The sequence below is a fragment of the Rhipicephalus sanguineus genome, chromosome 7 (genome assembly GCF_013339695.2).
Source record: "Rhipicephalus sanguineus isolate Rsan-2018 chromosome 7, BIME_Rsan_1.4, whole genome shotgun sequence".
Taxonomy (NCBI): Eukaryota; Metazoa; Arthropoda; class Arachnida; order Ixodida; family Ixodidae; genus Rhipicephalus; species Rhipicephalus sanguineus.
In genome coordinates, this window is record NC_051182.1 from 80,459,223 (window position 1) to 80,475,613 (window position 16,391).

The 16,391-nt window shown below is 49.8% G+C and overlaps 1 protein-coding gene across 1 annotated transcript in view; it reads left to right on the top strand.

Annotated features, from left to right (window-relative positions):
* LOC119399556 (chondroitin proteoglycan-2) overlaps positions 1-14,910 on the top strand; it is an 81,722-nt gene extending 66,812 nt beyond the window's left edge. The window contains exons 6-8 of the mRNA XM_037666365.2: positions 5,262-5,550; positions 11,730-12,025; positions 13,375-14,910. Of these exons, the coding sequence (XP_037522293.1) occupies positions 5,262-5,550; positions 11,730-12,025; positions 13,375-14,686 (1,897 nt within the window). The 3' untranslated portion in view covers positions 14,687-14,910. The remainder of the gene's footprint in view (positions 1-5,261; positions 5,551-11,729; positions 12,026-13,374) is intronic.
* The last annotated feature ends 1,481 nt before the right edge of the window (positions 14,911-16,391 follow it).

Genomic DNA, 16,391 nt, shown 5'->3' on the forward strand with positions numbered 1-16,391 from the left:
AGAGCTTTCAAGTGCGTGTCTCTGGATTGCGGGAGGAGGAATCTCTCGTGTGTCAAATGTAAAACCGGCTTAGGCGAAAACAAGCAGAAAACGAACTGGAGGAAGCTGTGCGGTTCAAATAAAATAACGCGCTCGATGTCAAGTGAGAGAAGCAGCTGTGCAGGTAGGCGTCACTTCTCGGCACCGTTTCATTTATTGTACTCTTCCCATATTCCACGCAATCGTTGTAATCTATCTTTAAGGGGTTGTGAGCCTTATATCCTCTCACATGTAAGTATACATCATCACCAGTTGGCTCTGAGTAGCGGAGCTCAGGCTCGAGGAGGAATAAAGAAGAGTCTTTCGGCTTGAACGTTGTCTCAGAAGCGGTGGAGGTGCTGGGCACACGACGGCAGTACTAGAAACTGAATGTGGTGAAGTATGCCGTCGATGAAAACTCGCGCTGTGCACACACCAACAGGCCGAACAAGAACTGCATTGACACACCGAAGGCGAGGTCCAGTATACGGGTTGTCACGTGGTTTATTCACGTACAGACGTGAAGGAACGATGAGGAACGTCGAGGAACGTCGAGGGTCCAAAATCCAAGCAAGCGCAAGCTCGGGTCGCGTGGCTACCACTCACGATGTAGCTTGCTTTCTTGGCTGCTTCGTCGTCGTCTCGTACTCTTCACTACATTGGCCCCTGGTGAATAGCGGAGCCATCCTGGCGACCTAAGGCGTTGTCAATATAGCGGGGTCGTAATAGGGCTTCAGGCGGCTGACATGAACGATTTCCCGACCACGACGACGTAAATCGTGGGATGCCGTCGGAGGCTCAACCTCATAATTGACAGGAGACGTGCGAGAAAGAATGCGGTAGGGCCCCTGATATCGGGCACGTAATTTCGAGGAAAGGCCAGGAGTGCTCGATGGGATCCAGAGCCAAACGAGGTCACCAGTCGTGAAAGTAGAGAGAGGTCGGTCGGTGTCGTGCCGTAGCTTTGGTGGCCTTGGTCCTCGGTGGTCAGCGAACGGGCTAATTGTCTGCAATCTTCGGCGTATCTGGCAACGTCAGAAATCGCAGTATATTCAGACGAGTCCGGCGTATAGGGAAGCATAGTGTCCAGCGTGCAGGATGGGTCGCGTCCGTATAAAAGAAAGAAAGGCGAGAAACCGGTGGTCGCGTGCGTTGCGGTGTTGTACGCGTACGTGACGAACGGCAGGACGGTGTCCCAGTTGGTCTGGTCTGATGCCGTGTACATTGTCAACATATCACCGAGTGTGCGATTAAATCGTTCCGTGAGGCCATTCGTCTGCGGATATGCGGTGGTCATTCGATGAACGATGTTGCACTGGACGAGCAAGGCCTGAATAGCGTCAGACAGGAAAACACGCCCTCTGTCGCTCAAAAGTTCACGGGGAGCACCGTGGCGAAGGACAAGTTGCGTAAGATAAAAAACGCAACCTCTCTTGCGGTAGCCGTTGGAAGTGCTGCAGTCTCTGCGTAACGGGTGAGGTGGTCCACGCCAACGATGATCCACCGATTCCCAGAGGAAGTCGGGGGAAGCGGGCCATATAAGTCGATGCCGACGCGGTCGAATGGACGTCCCGGACAAGGTAGAGGCTGAAGTGGACGGGTTGGGCGTTGAGGTGGAGCTTTACGCTGCTGACAAGCAGTACAAGCACGTACGTACTTGCGCACGAACGTGTACATGCCGCGCCAGTAGTATCGCTGACGAAAGCGGTTGTAAGTCTTCAGAGCGCCAGCGTGAGCGCTTTGCAGGTCGTTGTGAAAAGCAGTGCAGACTTCTGTGCGCATGTGGCGCGGGATCACTAGCAACCACCTCCGACCGTCAGGTGCGTAATTACGCCGATAGAGGAGGCCGTCGCGGAGTGCGAAATGCGTGGCTTGACGACGGACAGTTCTTGACGCTGGATGAACCAATGAACCAGTCAGAAAGTCGACGAGTTCGGAGATCCACGCATCCTTGCGTTGCTCCGACGGCATGTCTGCGAAGTCAAGGGGCGTCAAGACAGCTGACGTGTCTGACGGCGAAGCTGTGTCAGACGGTAACGGTGAGCGGGATAGCGCATCAGCGTCCGAGTGCTTGCGGCCGGATCTGTACACAACACGAATGTCGTATTCCTGCAGCCGAAGCGCCCAACGACCGAGGCGGCCTGAAGGATCTTTCAGAGATGAGAGCCAACAGAGCGCGTGATGGTCCGTGACTACTTCGAAGGGGCGGCCATAAAGGTATGGACGGAACTTGGTCAAAGCCCAGATTATGGCGAGGCACTCTTTTTCAGTGACCGAGTAGTTGCACTCCGCTTTCTTCAGGGTTCGACTCGCGTAAGCAACAACGTACTCGTCGTATCCTGGTTTTCGTTGAGCCAGTACAGCACCAAGACCGACACCGCTGGCGTCAGTATGGACCTCCGTAGGCACATTAGGGTCAAAGTGACGGAGTATCGGAGGTGACGTTAATAAGCGCCGTAGCGTCATGAAAGCTTCATCGCACTCTGGTGACCAAGCCGACAGGCCGTTAGAGGCTGTCAGTAGGTTGGTAAGAGGTGCGATGATAGAAGCGAAGTCGCGCACAAATCGACGAAAATATGAGCACAGCCCACGGCGTCGAATGTTGGAGGAACCAGGCGACAATGGCGAGCGACGTGGCCGGCGAGGCCCCGCACCTCCATCAAATGTCACGTGGTTTATTCACGTACAGACGTGAAGGAACGATGAGGAACGTCGAGGAACGTCGAGGGTCCAAAATCCAAGCAAGCGCAAGCTCGGGTCGCGTGGCTACCACTCACGATGTGGCTTGCTTTCTTGGCTGCTTCGTCGTCGTCTCGTACTCTTCACTACAGGGTTTTTTTACCTTTCGCAAGCGACAGCACAGTTCGATACTAATAACGGAAAGCGCTGCCACCGTGTGTCTACCAATGCTTCAGTCCATACACCTTCAGCACATACTAACAATACATTTGAGGGCCACTGCGGAGGAGTTTGACTTAGCCCGAACAATGCAGCTTCCCCTCCGAAGCTGCACTATTTAGTTTTCTCGGCGATGGCTCGGGGACGAAGTAGCTGGTAGAAGGGGAGAAGAGGAGCGGCGCATACAGTTTGAAAAGTCAGTTCACGAAACGCCGGGAGTAAACATTGTCTTTTCGTGCATCTTTCGCATGTTAATTGCTATGTTATACCAATGAAGGCCGAGCTCAACTATGGCCGGTAGCGCTCGCCCTTCAACAAGTACGAGATAAGTGTACGGAAGGTATCTTTCGGTGTTGTTTGCATGGAGTCTTGCCCTGGATAAGCTTGCCCGTTTTCCTGCCGCGCAACTGTCTCTTATCCAAATGTCGCTAGGCTGTGCGAAATCATGTGCAAAATGACCTCGTCAGCTTCTATCGCCAGTACAGCAAGCCGGAGCAAATGCATCGTTAAATAACGAAAGATGCTTCGGTACCATAGAAGTTGACGGGAGATCGCCGCAAACACAAATCACGCGTTAGGTATTATTGAGGTATGTTATGACACGGCACTTATACAAGGAGTCCCACGTAACTCTAACACAAAAAAAATCGACAGCTCTATGAAAACGGTAGTCGTGTGTATGTACAACCGGCATTTCTTTCATCACTAAACGTTAATGAATTAATTGTTTAAGTGTTCAGATATGCAAACATTGCTTGAATCACTAACAAGCAAACTTTAAGTAGCAGGCCGCCTCAAACTTCCTCATGATTGAGCGCCTATTTCGAGCTGAAATCTGCCTGGTTCTTGTTTATTTTTGAGAAAAAAAAAACAACGAAAACACGCGAAGTATCAATCGCGCGTGCCGCCACTCAAGCGCTTCCAAATGAACTTTGATCTCTCACGGCTGCGTTTGTTCATGGCTGCAGCATACAGGGCGTCATGCTTATTCATGGTCGCGGCAGGAAGACTCGTCGCTGACGCATTGATAAGCTTGGCGCAGTAGGGTATGAAGTGGGAGGGGGGGGGGGCTGCGTTTTATAAGCTGGGAAACAATGATGACCCATTTGCGAGTCAATTTGAGCGCCTCTCTCGTTTTGTAGATAGGAGCCTATCAATGGCTCAAGCTATGCGGAGAGCCGCATGAAACAACATTGTTGCGTCAGCATATGCCGACGCATTTCTCACCGCCAACAAGCTGTCGAAGCCTATCGAAACCTCCTACAAGGCGAAACCCTTTACAGCGCGGCTATTAACGATTGCAGCGGTGTGTCCATCGAAGCTCGCTTGGAAGCGCTAGAGCAGCGCGGCGCCAGCGCGCGTATATTTCATCTCTCGAACCTTTCGCGTACGGTGGTGCTTATCTCTTTTTTTCTCAGAAAAAGCAAAACAATACAAAACAACCATGCATATTTAAGCATGCCATACATGCTTGATTCCGAGGTTATTTGAGGCGGCTTCCAACTTAAAATTGACATGTTGGCAATTCAAGTTATAATTAAACGCTGAAAGAGTAAAAGTAATAATTAATAGTTATGAAAAAGCACGGGACTGTAGCTACGCATGACTGCGGCTAATATGATGCTCGTGCGATTTTTTGAGAGCTGTTGGTTTTTCTAATTGGTGCGAGTAAACAGGACACGCTGGATATTGTGAGAATGGTGTTGTGTGATGTTTCTAGGTGGACGGTAATTTTTTTCTAAAATGCGATGTCATCAAAGAGAGCTACGCTGTACCGAAGGAACAGTTACCCTTTAATGCGAATGACACATACACGTACACACACACGCACACACGTACACACACACGCACACACACGCTCACACACACGCGCGCACACAATGGGGTGTGTCTACGCTACTCCGTACGTTTTACCAAGAGCGGTGACCTGTACGGCTCGTGATTTTCCGAAAATAAAAATGCCTTGTTCGGCATTTTTGTGCAGAACTAGGCATTTTAAAACTATACTTCTAGGATCGTATATGCAAAGAAGGCATCAATCTCGCGGCTATTACTGCAGGAATGCCATCTTTCAGCTGTTTTAATTGCGATACTGAAGTATGAAATGCGCCGTCTAACATGATTTCTAGTCTCTTGATGTCTTAACGGTACGGTATTGAAGAAAGTGTACATTGCAGGGCTGTTGATGCAGAGAGGCTACGTCATGTGTATGGCGTAGCCTGATTACACCTATAGCGTATTCGCCAATACTGCTATGAAAGTCATAACCAGCAGTCAAGTAAAAAACGAAAAGTAGTGTAGTTACCGTACGACAGGTTTCAATACTCGTATGCATACCACAATAGGGCAACCTGCGAGGTGCCGGACGTAACCTGCCCCCCTGGGTCGAACGGCCTGTTCCCGCTGACCGGATGCCGAGAGTTTGCCGTCTGCCGGGACGGCGTCCTGCTCAAAGTGGGCAGCTGTCCCAAGGCCACAGCCTTTGACGCCAATAGGCTGTCCTGCCGCCCCATTGGGGATGTCAAGTGCACATTCGCCGAGGAGTACGCGGACGCGGAGTGCGTGGGTCGTCCCGATGGTGTCTACCCGGGCACAACAGCAGATACCTTCTACGCATGCCTCGGACACGTCAAGGTTTGTTGCATCTGTGTTAATTAAATCCAATGGTGTAAATAGTGCTAATCGACGCGCCACATAGCGCAATTCATAACCGAACTGGTGTGGTCAGCATTCATAGGGTTGCATTGGGTGGTTCTTCTTTTGTTGTGATGTATACAGCGCAACAGGAATAAGACTGGAAATAATCGAAAAGTAAACTAAGACGAATGCTCATGCAGTGAAGGTTCATTGTGTCAACCTTCGTACTCATTCCTCGCCAGTGTTTGTCCTGTTTTCATTTAGCGCATCGTACATAGCGAATTCTATGATTTTGTTTTTACTGAAGGAAGTAAAGTACACAAGAAAGCATCCTTTCTGTCTGTGGGACGCGAACCTACGACCTTAGAATTAAGCGTCCGATGCTCTACCAATTTAGCTAAGACCGGAGGTGCTTCCCCGTCCACTTTTGCTGCGTATTTCTGTCCGCGTGATCCCTGGGAGTGTGAGCTAGCGCCACTCACAGACAAGGCGGCGAGTGCGGAACACTCTTTCCGTCAGAGGGCGTCGCGTGGAACGTGATCATCGTACGAGGTGGGGTAATTACTCTCTAGATAATTCCTTTCAATGCACGTATTAATTATTGCGCCACTGTTAAGAAAACAGTAGACAATGTCCCCCTATGCTTTCCTTGGCTTAATTGTCCGCTGGGTTCATTTGGTTGTGTCAACAAGGAAACGAGTCGCTAGAAAAATTCGCCTTATTTCGCACTTGCAGAGATGAAGGCAACCCATTAACAACCTGAATTCCTCGGTTTTTGCGACATTAGGAGTTTCGAGAGGACGTCTTAATGGCCGACCTAATGTCACCGCTCTTCGTGCTATAGGAGTGGAAAAAAAACCAGTGGGTCTAAGGGCAAACCAGCTGAAGGCGGAAGTGTGCTCGAAAGTGGGCTCGAACGCGGCATTTGACTCGCCTAACATTGGTAACAGCAGTGTCGCGGCAGGAGATCAAAAAGCAGGGTGCTGAGAAGCTAATTACCGTGCGCGTAGTGGAATACACTGTGACGATGGCGTCTAAATATCGCCAGTGCATGCAATAAATGCATCGCTTTGTTGCCTTGTTCTGTGTTGGCCTTCCGAAGCAGAGGGTGAGCGACACATATATTCTACGATAAGATGGCGCATACGAAATAAGCTGAGCAAGCAAAGGAAAACAATGAATCAATGTAGACTGCTTAGTTATGCTCTCAGAACTCTGCTGTCGTTCCCGTCACCATCACAGGCTCATTCATAGAAGATAAAATTAATGTCGTTGTTTTATGTTTATATTTCGCGCCTAAATCTCCACACGTGAGGTCGCGGATTTTAAATTTTTTTACAGCGAAAGCTGTTATAAGGTTATTTCAACGCTTGTTTTTGGCGCCGTAGTTGTCCGCCGCCGCCGCCGTGTCCGTTAGTGCTGTCGCGGGGTTATAGAAAACAGAAAAAATCCAAGATGGAACGGGGTTCGAACCTTCGCCCCCTGCGTGGGAGCCCAGTATTCTACCTTAGAGCCATGCCGGTGCTCGAAACTACTTTTCAAAAAGACCCTATTCAGGCTTCATGTCGGGAAGGAACCACAATAACATACGCAATATAGCGTGGTAGAAGAGTAAACTAAGCACCAAGCGTCGCACAACGCGAATTCTGTAACCAGGCGTCACACAATGCGAACTGCGCAACGAGTGGGTTGTTGAATGCTTCGAACCCATTACAAAGTGCTCTGCCATACTTTTTCATCGTCATCAGCCACAGCATCAACAAAGTGCACATAATGCCTTACAGATGTGTAGCTGGTACCTCGCTTCTCCCGAGAATGACGAAAATGGCGCAGTAGGTGCTTCCCAACTTGACAAAAAATATTGATTTATGGCGTAATGGGTACCTTGCCTGTGTACTTGTATTAGTAACGCCAAGAGAGCTTACAACGGGCTCTAGAATATAGCTCGTCCAGGTTTCGCGGTGACGTGTTGCGCTTTCCGCGCAGGCCTGGCGTTATTTAGGCAATACAGACTTTTTGATAAAAAAGTTCAGTGACAGTGAGCCTCCTGTCATTTTCGCACATGAGCTCTATGTCGAGGCGGAAAATGAAAATGACATTAACGCGACTAATTAACAAGAACTCGCTAATTCACTTTTTAATATGAACTTTAGTGCAGTTGTTTACATTAGGAAGTTGTAGCGCATGATAATTCATGGCATAAACCTTTTTTTTAGAAATCACAAAGGATGCACATAGTTCGAGATATTCATCGCCAAATTTCAAAGGCGAAATAGAAACTGATCGCACCCGGCGCGCACAAAGCGCGGCGGAACACCGGAACGACACGTGACAAAGAAGGGACGAAATTTGAATGAAGGCGCGCCGAAGCAGCAATCTGGTCAGAGAAAAACGAGATAGCTTAAACGGGCCCCGTGCGCGTCGCCTTCTCAATCGCTATCCTCGCTTCGGGACTCGGTGCATGACTAAACCGTTGGCGTAACGTTGGCCGCTTCAAAGTATCAGTTGTTAAGTGCGCACTACGCCATAATAGCTCCTTCGGCGAATCGACGAAGGTCCCACTACACGTCCGTAAGGCAACACGCGAACCTACGCAGCTATTCACGTTGTTGATGCTTTTGCTGCTGACGCTGATTAACCCTTTCAGCCCTGGATTTTTTATTTTGGTCGGGCACTTTTTTTCTGCGTGTTTTCATAATAGTTTTGACCTCAGAAGACCACAAACGAGAAATTGAGCCAGTGGTGCAAGTAATAATGGATTTACAGACATGACATCAAATTAGGTCATCAGGGCGCAACGGTTGTGCAATGAGAAAAATGGCATCTTTTTTCCGGCTATTCACTAGGGCACACAAAATGTGAACCACGTCTCATTTTTCAGTGTGATACTCATCGAAACAGCTTGGGTACGTCGATCCGAAAATGGCGCTCACCCGCCTCAGATGACCTGCCTCGGCCTCACCCATGACTTCGGTCAAGCTTCTTCTTCTTTGCGGATCCCAGCTCCGCAAGCATGTCACCAGTTTGGTGTCAATGGCAGTGGGGATCATTGAAGATTAAGTGGTCCGTTGCGCGTGTGATGGCTGTGCTGCGTCGGCAGCGCCAGATGGATGGATGGTGGAACTTTATTAAATATAGTCCTGAGAGACGCGACTAGCGCGCAGTGGGCTTCGGGCAGGCTTAGCCTGACTGCCGCATCGTAGGCTCTCTGGACGGCCCAAAGCTGATCCCCCTAGTTGGGGCTTCTGATGGCGGAGCTCCACTTGGCTGGGTCGGCTTGTTCACTGCCCAGTAACGAGGGGCATCGCCAGAGCATATGCTCTAAGTTAGCTATTTCCCCACAAAGGGGACACGAGCTGCTAGTGTAAGTATCCGGGTAAATGTTGTGAAATAAGGCCAGATTTTGATATGAATCAGTCTGCAGGAGTCTAAGCGTCATGGCCTGGGCTCTGTGTAGTTTTCTGTGAGGAGGGGGGTAGACCCTCCTGCCTAGGTAGAAGTGCTGCGTAATTTCATTGTATGTGGTGGGCTGATCTCTATTGTCCAACGTCGTGGGCTGGGGAGAACCTCCGTGGGCGCGGAACGTCATACCTCGAGGAGGGGGGTAGACCCTCCTGCCTAGGTAGAAGTGCTGCGTAATTTCATTGTCTGTGGTGGGCTGATCTCTATTGTCCAACGTCGTGGGCTGGGGAGAACCTCCGTGGGCGCGGAACGTCATACCTCGAGCTGGCCCACTCCAAGGCAGCGCCAGATGTCTGGGAACATTTCAGATTGTAGTAGATATATTTTGTCAAGATTGCGCACATGACGCGAATAGTCAAGATTATTCCGGAGCTTGCGCAACCACCAGTGATACGACTGGAAAGTTCGATGCATGATGTAGAAAAGACGGCGCGTTCCAGCAATGATCAGTTTTTTGACGGCCGACGCTCTGTGCGCCGCTATCAGTGTGCAGTGTTTATTCCTGTAGTTTGACTTTCCGGTTCCCGGCCACAAGTTCGGCCGAATAAAAGTTTTCATTTTGAACACGCCGGCTGCTGCCTTCGTCGACGTCACGACCACGTGACAATATAGTCTTTTTTTTTTTTTTCCGAAGCAGTTTCAAAAAATAGCGCGGCTCTGTGGTAGGACACCTGCTTGCCACGCAGAGGGTCTGGTTTCGATTCTCACTCGAACCCAAATACTTTTTTTTGTTTATTCTATTAGCATCTTTCTCGATTATTCGGTCACGGAGAAGTTGATTTTTTGCTGACAACCAATGGCGCCGTCACCAATGCCCACACCGACACCAACGCGACACCTGAATTTATGCGAAACGAGCTCTTTAACGCTATCGCGTTAAAATCGGCAAGAATTCTAAAATGCCCAAGTAGACAGCTTAATATTTGCGTGCTATGGGTGGTGCTTATCTCTTTCTTTCTTAAAGTATAAAGAGGCGCGAAAAACTATTTCGCCTGTCTGAAAAAAAAAGCGCTGCAGTGGCTGCCCCTGAGTTTTATGCTTCGTAGACAAAAAAAAAAATGATATTGCGGTTGTCTTGTGAACAGTTCGAAAGAAACGGATAAGCACCGGACACTACGCGCAAAAGTAAGGCAATGCGTGGGCACGAGTTAGATGACTTGCAGCTTTTCAGGAAAACATACGGCCGCGGCGCGCCTTCCTTCGAATTTCGTCACTCCCTCGTGAGGGGTAGTTCCGGTCTGACGTAGCAGAACGGTCGCGGTTCGTGCGCACCTTGCGCGATCAGTTTCGATGCCGCCATTGAAATTCGAAGGCGAAAATCTCGAACTACGCTGCTACCTTCGTGAATTCTAAAAAATAGGTATGCCGTAAATTGGCACGCACTACAACTTTGTAATATAAACACCTGCCCTCGAGGTAATAAATAAAAAAGTTAATTAACGAGTTTTTGCTAGTCGCATTAGTGTCGTTTTAATTGCGGCAAATTATTTCCGCCTCGACGTGGAGTTCGTGTGCGCAAACGACAGGTGGCTTACAGTCGTATTATTAATGAGAACTAACAGACAATAATGCCAAGGAAAGTATAGGGGGTGTTATTTGTAACAATTGGGATATAAATGTGAAGAAAGTAAAGTGGACGAAAAGATAACTTGCCTCCGGCAGGGACCGAACCTGCGACCTTGGAATAAGGCGTTATTCGAAGGTCGCAGGTTCGGTCCCTGCCGGCGGCAAGTTACTCTTTTCGTCCACTTTACTTTCTTCACATTTATATCCCAATTGTTACAAATTAACAACCCCTATACTTTCAGTGACATTATTGTCTGTTAGGTATAGTTATTATTGTGTCTAACTAAGAAACGAGCCCTTAAGAGAGAGAGAGAAACAACATTTATTGAAAAAAAAGAAAGAAAAAGTGGTTCATTGCGGGTGGGGCCCTTCTTCCAAGGCTCCACTGGCTATAGCGGCTTCTTTCCTTCTTACTGTCGTATGATTTTTTAATAAAAAATCTGTACTGTCTAAAATGAACACCTTGTATATTACTTTGTGCGTATAGTAACACTTGCTACTGCTCTGCACGCTGTTGCTCTCTTTGCGCTCGTCTTACGTTTGTCTTTTGCCTTTCCCACTCTCTTTTCATTCGTGAACACTCTCGTCTGTTTTCTGCCATAGAGGGTAGCGAAACGGTACTAAAATTCTCTTAGTTCTCCCACACTGTGTGGTATTGCGTAATGTATCTGCCCTTTAGGCGAAATTTTTGAATTCGCGGCTTCTTGGCCGCCACTTGAGGCCATTCTTCCTCCTTGCAGTTCCCTCGTTCGTTGTTTTGTATCGCTTATAACGAGAAATCAGGAACTTGAAGGTAGTTGTGTAAGAAAGAAGCCTGTACCTGAATTGTTTCTGTCATTTTAACAGCAAGACCTTAGATGAAAAAAAAAACACACGATGCAGACTGATGTTACTCAGCAGATTATCATATTTTCCGGCGTGTTTGTCTTCACTGTGTGAGAGGTATTTTTCTTATCCTTCTTGTATGCCGCTCGAATTCCTTTCTTTTTTTAAAAAAAAGTAGGAGATCGGCGTTGTTGATTTGGACGTCCACGCGTGAACATTCCGTTTGCACTTCACTAAAATTCAAGAGCCCTTAATGGCCGCATACTTTCAGCGAAATCGCATCCTTTTGCCGGTACAGGCTTCATTACTTTCTTTTCGCGCAGGTGGCCACATCGTCTTGCCCCGAGGGATCCGTCTTTGACCCCACCGTTCACGGCTGTCAGACGACGGGCCCTGTAGCGGCCAACGACGGCGTCTCGTACGGGCAGTACGAGTGCGAGGGCCGCATCGGTGTCTTCCCCGACTACAGGACCTCGTGCTACAGCTACCGCATATGCGCCGATGGCCTGGAAGTTGTCCAGGACTGCGGCGGCGGCCTAAGCTTCGACACCGAGTTCGGTCGCTGCGTTGAAGACGCGTCCACACCATGCCGTCCTCCACGGGTCGTCGGTACCTTCAAGTACGTGAATATCAGACACAAAGACTGGTTAACAAAGCGCAGCAAAGATGGAACACACGGAAAGGCGCAGAAACACGGAAGGACCATTCCGTTGCTCTGATGCGTGCCACAAAAAGATTTTGCGTTCGAAGCAAAAAAAAAAATAGTTGTGCGTTCAGCACTGTATCTGGTCGTCTTGCTGTGTGTTCCACCTTTTTACGCTGTTTAATCTGTTTTCAGTATGAACGAACTCGCCGAAGTATCTGCTTTACCATAGACAGATGTAGGCGCCCACACAAGGCACGCAGGCACATGTAGATATTCGACTTGTGCGCGTGCGGTTAAACACAAACATGCATTGCAAGGTTCTTGGGAAATAAAGATTGAGTCTATGCCATGCGTCTGCGTGTTCAAAACAGCCATCTCAGTAAAGTTCGGCTGTGGATAAAAGTGAAGGAGTGGCACATTTTGTAGTACACCATGTTCGAAAAGAGCGCCTAAGAGATAATAGAGTACTAAAGCGCAGCTTCTGGCTTTAGGATAATTGTGTTTGCATGCACTAAAGTATGTTTGGAGCTAAAAAGTACAAATTGGTGAGGAAACAAAAATGGCAGCAATACACATGATACGCAGACAAGTGGAGCGCGCAGTTGCTGCTTGCCATGTAGCGCCGTTGCAACGTACAGTGAAGACGTGGTGAATAGTTGTTCGGTGTAAATGGAGATCTCGATGTTTATGTCGGAGAAGTTCTTGTTGTGGATGGGAAACGTTGCCTAAAGAATATGGCCTTATTATGTATCATGTGGGCCTCTCAAGTGTGAGCAATGGTGTATGCCTGTAATTTCGTGGATGGAATAAACCCAACTGAAACTTCAAAGGAAACAGCCAATTAGTGCAATAAATTACGATTGCCTGGCGATATTACTAAGCAGCCTATTTGAAGAGGTGGCAGGAACTCTGACTTTAGTATAATAGCCGAAATAACGCACGTGTAGACTACATGAGGGCAATGAAAACAATATTATGTGTCATGTAGACCTGAATTGTGGGTTCTCTGTTCCGCATCAATAGTACCCATCGCATCAAGCAAGCATTGAAGTGCCATGTTTAAAATAGAATGTGCGTGCGCAAGGCCTACACATATGATGTAGGTTCTCACAATATAAATCTTTCTCGCTGCACAATTTTCACATGCTTTCTTGAATTCGTGCAATAAACTTCAGCTGAAAGAGCTTCGGCTGGCATCTCTCGTGGCCGTTGTTTTTTGCGCTATTAAGAAATGGGAAGCTTTCTCATACAAAACTAGAATTAAAAAAAAGTTTCAGGAGCTCCCTTTAAACACCTGATTTCATGACTGTTTCATCCTTCAGGTGCCCCGAGGGCTCGCCGGGACTCTTCGTGGACGAGAGCAGCGGCTGCAGATTCTGGCACGAATGCGTTGGCTCAGAGGGTGTCTCGTACGCCTGCCCCAGAGGTCACTCGTTCGACCCTGAGAGGATGATTTGCCGCCCTACACTCGGCTGCACCGAGGCCGTGCTGAGGCCACGGGCCTCCATATCAGTGACCGGACTCGTCGTACGGCTGAATGACACAGACTTCGATGTCGACTGCGGAGACGTTGCCGAAGTGTTGCCGTCCATTGACCGTCAGGACTTCCACGTGTGCGCTCCCGCCGGAGCCTTCAATTTCCGTTGTCCCGGCGGCACAGTCTTCGACCCTGAAAGAAACGCTTGCGACATTGACCGTGGCACTGACGTGACCGATTTGGCACTCCCAGGAAATGCCGACGACGACTTCACGTGTGACGGTAGACGCGACGGCTTGCACCCTGACGAGACCATGGGACACGACTGCGCTAGGTATTACTCGTGCGAAGGTGGTCGAAAAAGGATCATGTTGTGCCCTACAGGTACGAGGTTCAACCCGGTGCTTCTCCTTTGCTCGAGCTCGGTCCTGTGTCACGTGGATCGGCATTTCTCAGCAACGCAGCCGCCCGCCCCATCGGACGCCCCGGTTTCCACAACACAACCCAGTACAACACCGGGTACGCCCACATCCACGGTGGCACCCACCCGCCGAACGACACCGGCGTACACGGTCGAGTTAACGATGCCAGCGCCTGCCGCTGTAACTGAACGAGCGTCGGATAGGGGAAGCGCTCGTACGGCTACTAGAGGAACTACATGGGCGCCATCCTGGCAGGGCAGTTGGGCTGCGACGAGAGCGCCTGCGCGCTCGACTACGCCGGCGCCCGCGGAATTTACAACGCGAGTTACTACGGCACGACCTACAACATCGACAACTACTGAGGCTACGACGACGACGACGACAACAACAACGACGACCACAACGACGATGACGACACCAGCCCCTACGCCTGCAATACAGCCGGAATTGCAGCAAGATTATGAAGATTACTATACAGAATTTTTGCCAGAAAATGCCGCAGAAGTAACACCCGGTGGCGCGAGACAAACTCCACCGGTGACTACGCCGAAAAGCGCTCCAGAGCCAGTCGTAGGTTTAGTTCCAAGAAAAATTCCAGAGGGTGTCCCCCTGCCTCGACTGGAAGATACGCTAGTAACTGCGCCTCCATTCACCAAGGATTACGTGACAGAAGCGACACCAAGAAATGTTCCAAAACAGGTACAGTGCCTACGGTCACTACACCGCAGAATATAAAGGAGCTTTCGCCAGAAACTACACCGTCGACAACTCGGGCCAGCACTACGGTAACTACTCAGAGAAGCACGCCAGAGTATGTCCCCGAATACGAAACAGACTACTATTCGGAGTTTGCGCCCGAAACAACTGCGAGATTCACCACAGAAACGACGCGGCCTACCACTGAAGCGACAACTGAAAGAACTACAACACGCCAAACAACGCCTGTATTTTCGCGCATAACCACACCGGCTCCTGTACCTGTGACAACAAGAGCGCCAACGAGAGGGTCGACCCGAACGGATACACGTAGAACGACGTGGTCAGACTCGTGGGACGGGGCGTGGGCTGGTACACGAGCGCCTGCATGGGCAGCTACACGCGCACCAACTTGGGACGCGACACGAGCTCAGGCAACCCGGGCTCCAGTGACACAACCAACAGTCACGCAAGCATCAGTGACGCAAGCACGAGTCACCCAAGCACGGACGTCACACAGGAGGGTGGTGCAAGCACGAGTTACACAAGCAGCGGTGGCTAACGTCCCAGTGACAGAAGCACCGGTTAGGCATTCATGGGCAGGGCAAACATCACCGCAGGTTACGTATCAGGAACCGACACTGCCACCAATACAGTCACAGACCGAGCAACCAGCGAGGGAACCGACAAGAGCCGCTACTGAAGTACCGAGTCCTCCAGTACCTTTACAAGAGCAAAGTTATGAAAGCAAACCACCTCTAGTGCCTTTACAGGAATTAAGTTATGACAGCAAGCCAACAGCTTCCCCAGAAATCCCAGCTTCGCCGATTGCTGTTGAGACACCTATTGGGCAAGGTGGTTCCGTGAGCTCCGAACCTTCCCAAGGGTATTCAGGTGGTGGTGCGCCACCTCCAGCCACTGCTCCCGGAGACGTCACCTTGCTTCCTTTCCCGCAACAACATCTGGGCGGGACGCGACGACGTCGCATAAAGTGCGTGAAGACGGGTGTTTTCGCCGATTTCAGGTCTGGATGTCGTAGGTACCACGTGTGCACGAAGAACAAAAGCAAGACGTACGAGTGTCCGCAAGGTCTCCTGTTCAGTCCGGTCAAACAGATGTGTGACGTGCCCGAGAAGGTGACCTGCGCGCCTCCTCGTCACCGAGGTTGTGTCAACTGCAAGCCGTCCAGAACGTCGACATCAAAGACGCCTTCTTCGCGCTTGCACCATGCCCATGGCGTGCCTCCCGGCTTCCACTTCGAATGCGATCAACTGCCGGACGGATTTTACCCCGACGTAGCACGTCGGTGCCACGTCTTCTATCGCTGCCACGGCGGCCAAACGTTCTCGCACTACTGCAAGGGAGGCCTGTTGTTCAACGCTAAGACCGGCAACTGCGATTTTGAGGGGAGCGTGGACTGTTCCTTGCCGGGTGACGAGGAGCCGTCACCTAACGAGTCCGCATGAGTGTTTCTCGCACACTTGTCAACACGGCTAGTCAGTGCGATGAGCCTCGCGAACGCCAATTGACTGCGGAGCAGCGCAACATGTGCCAAGTCGGGATGAGGGGCTGTACAAAAGGAAATCTGCTTCTACAAGCGTCATTTTGAAATGGAGTTGAGATGTTTCTTCGCGGTGTCGAATACCGCAGGTAGAGTGTGTTGACGCATGGAGGACATTACTATATTGAATGTTCTATTAATCACACAATGGAGATAAAGCATAGCTGCATTCAAGGTCTTCTC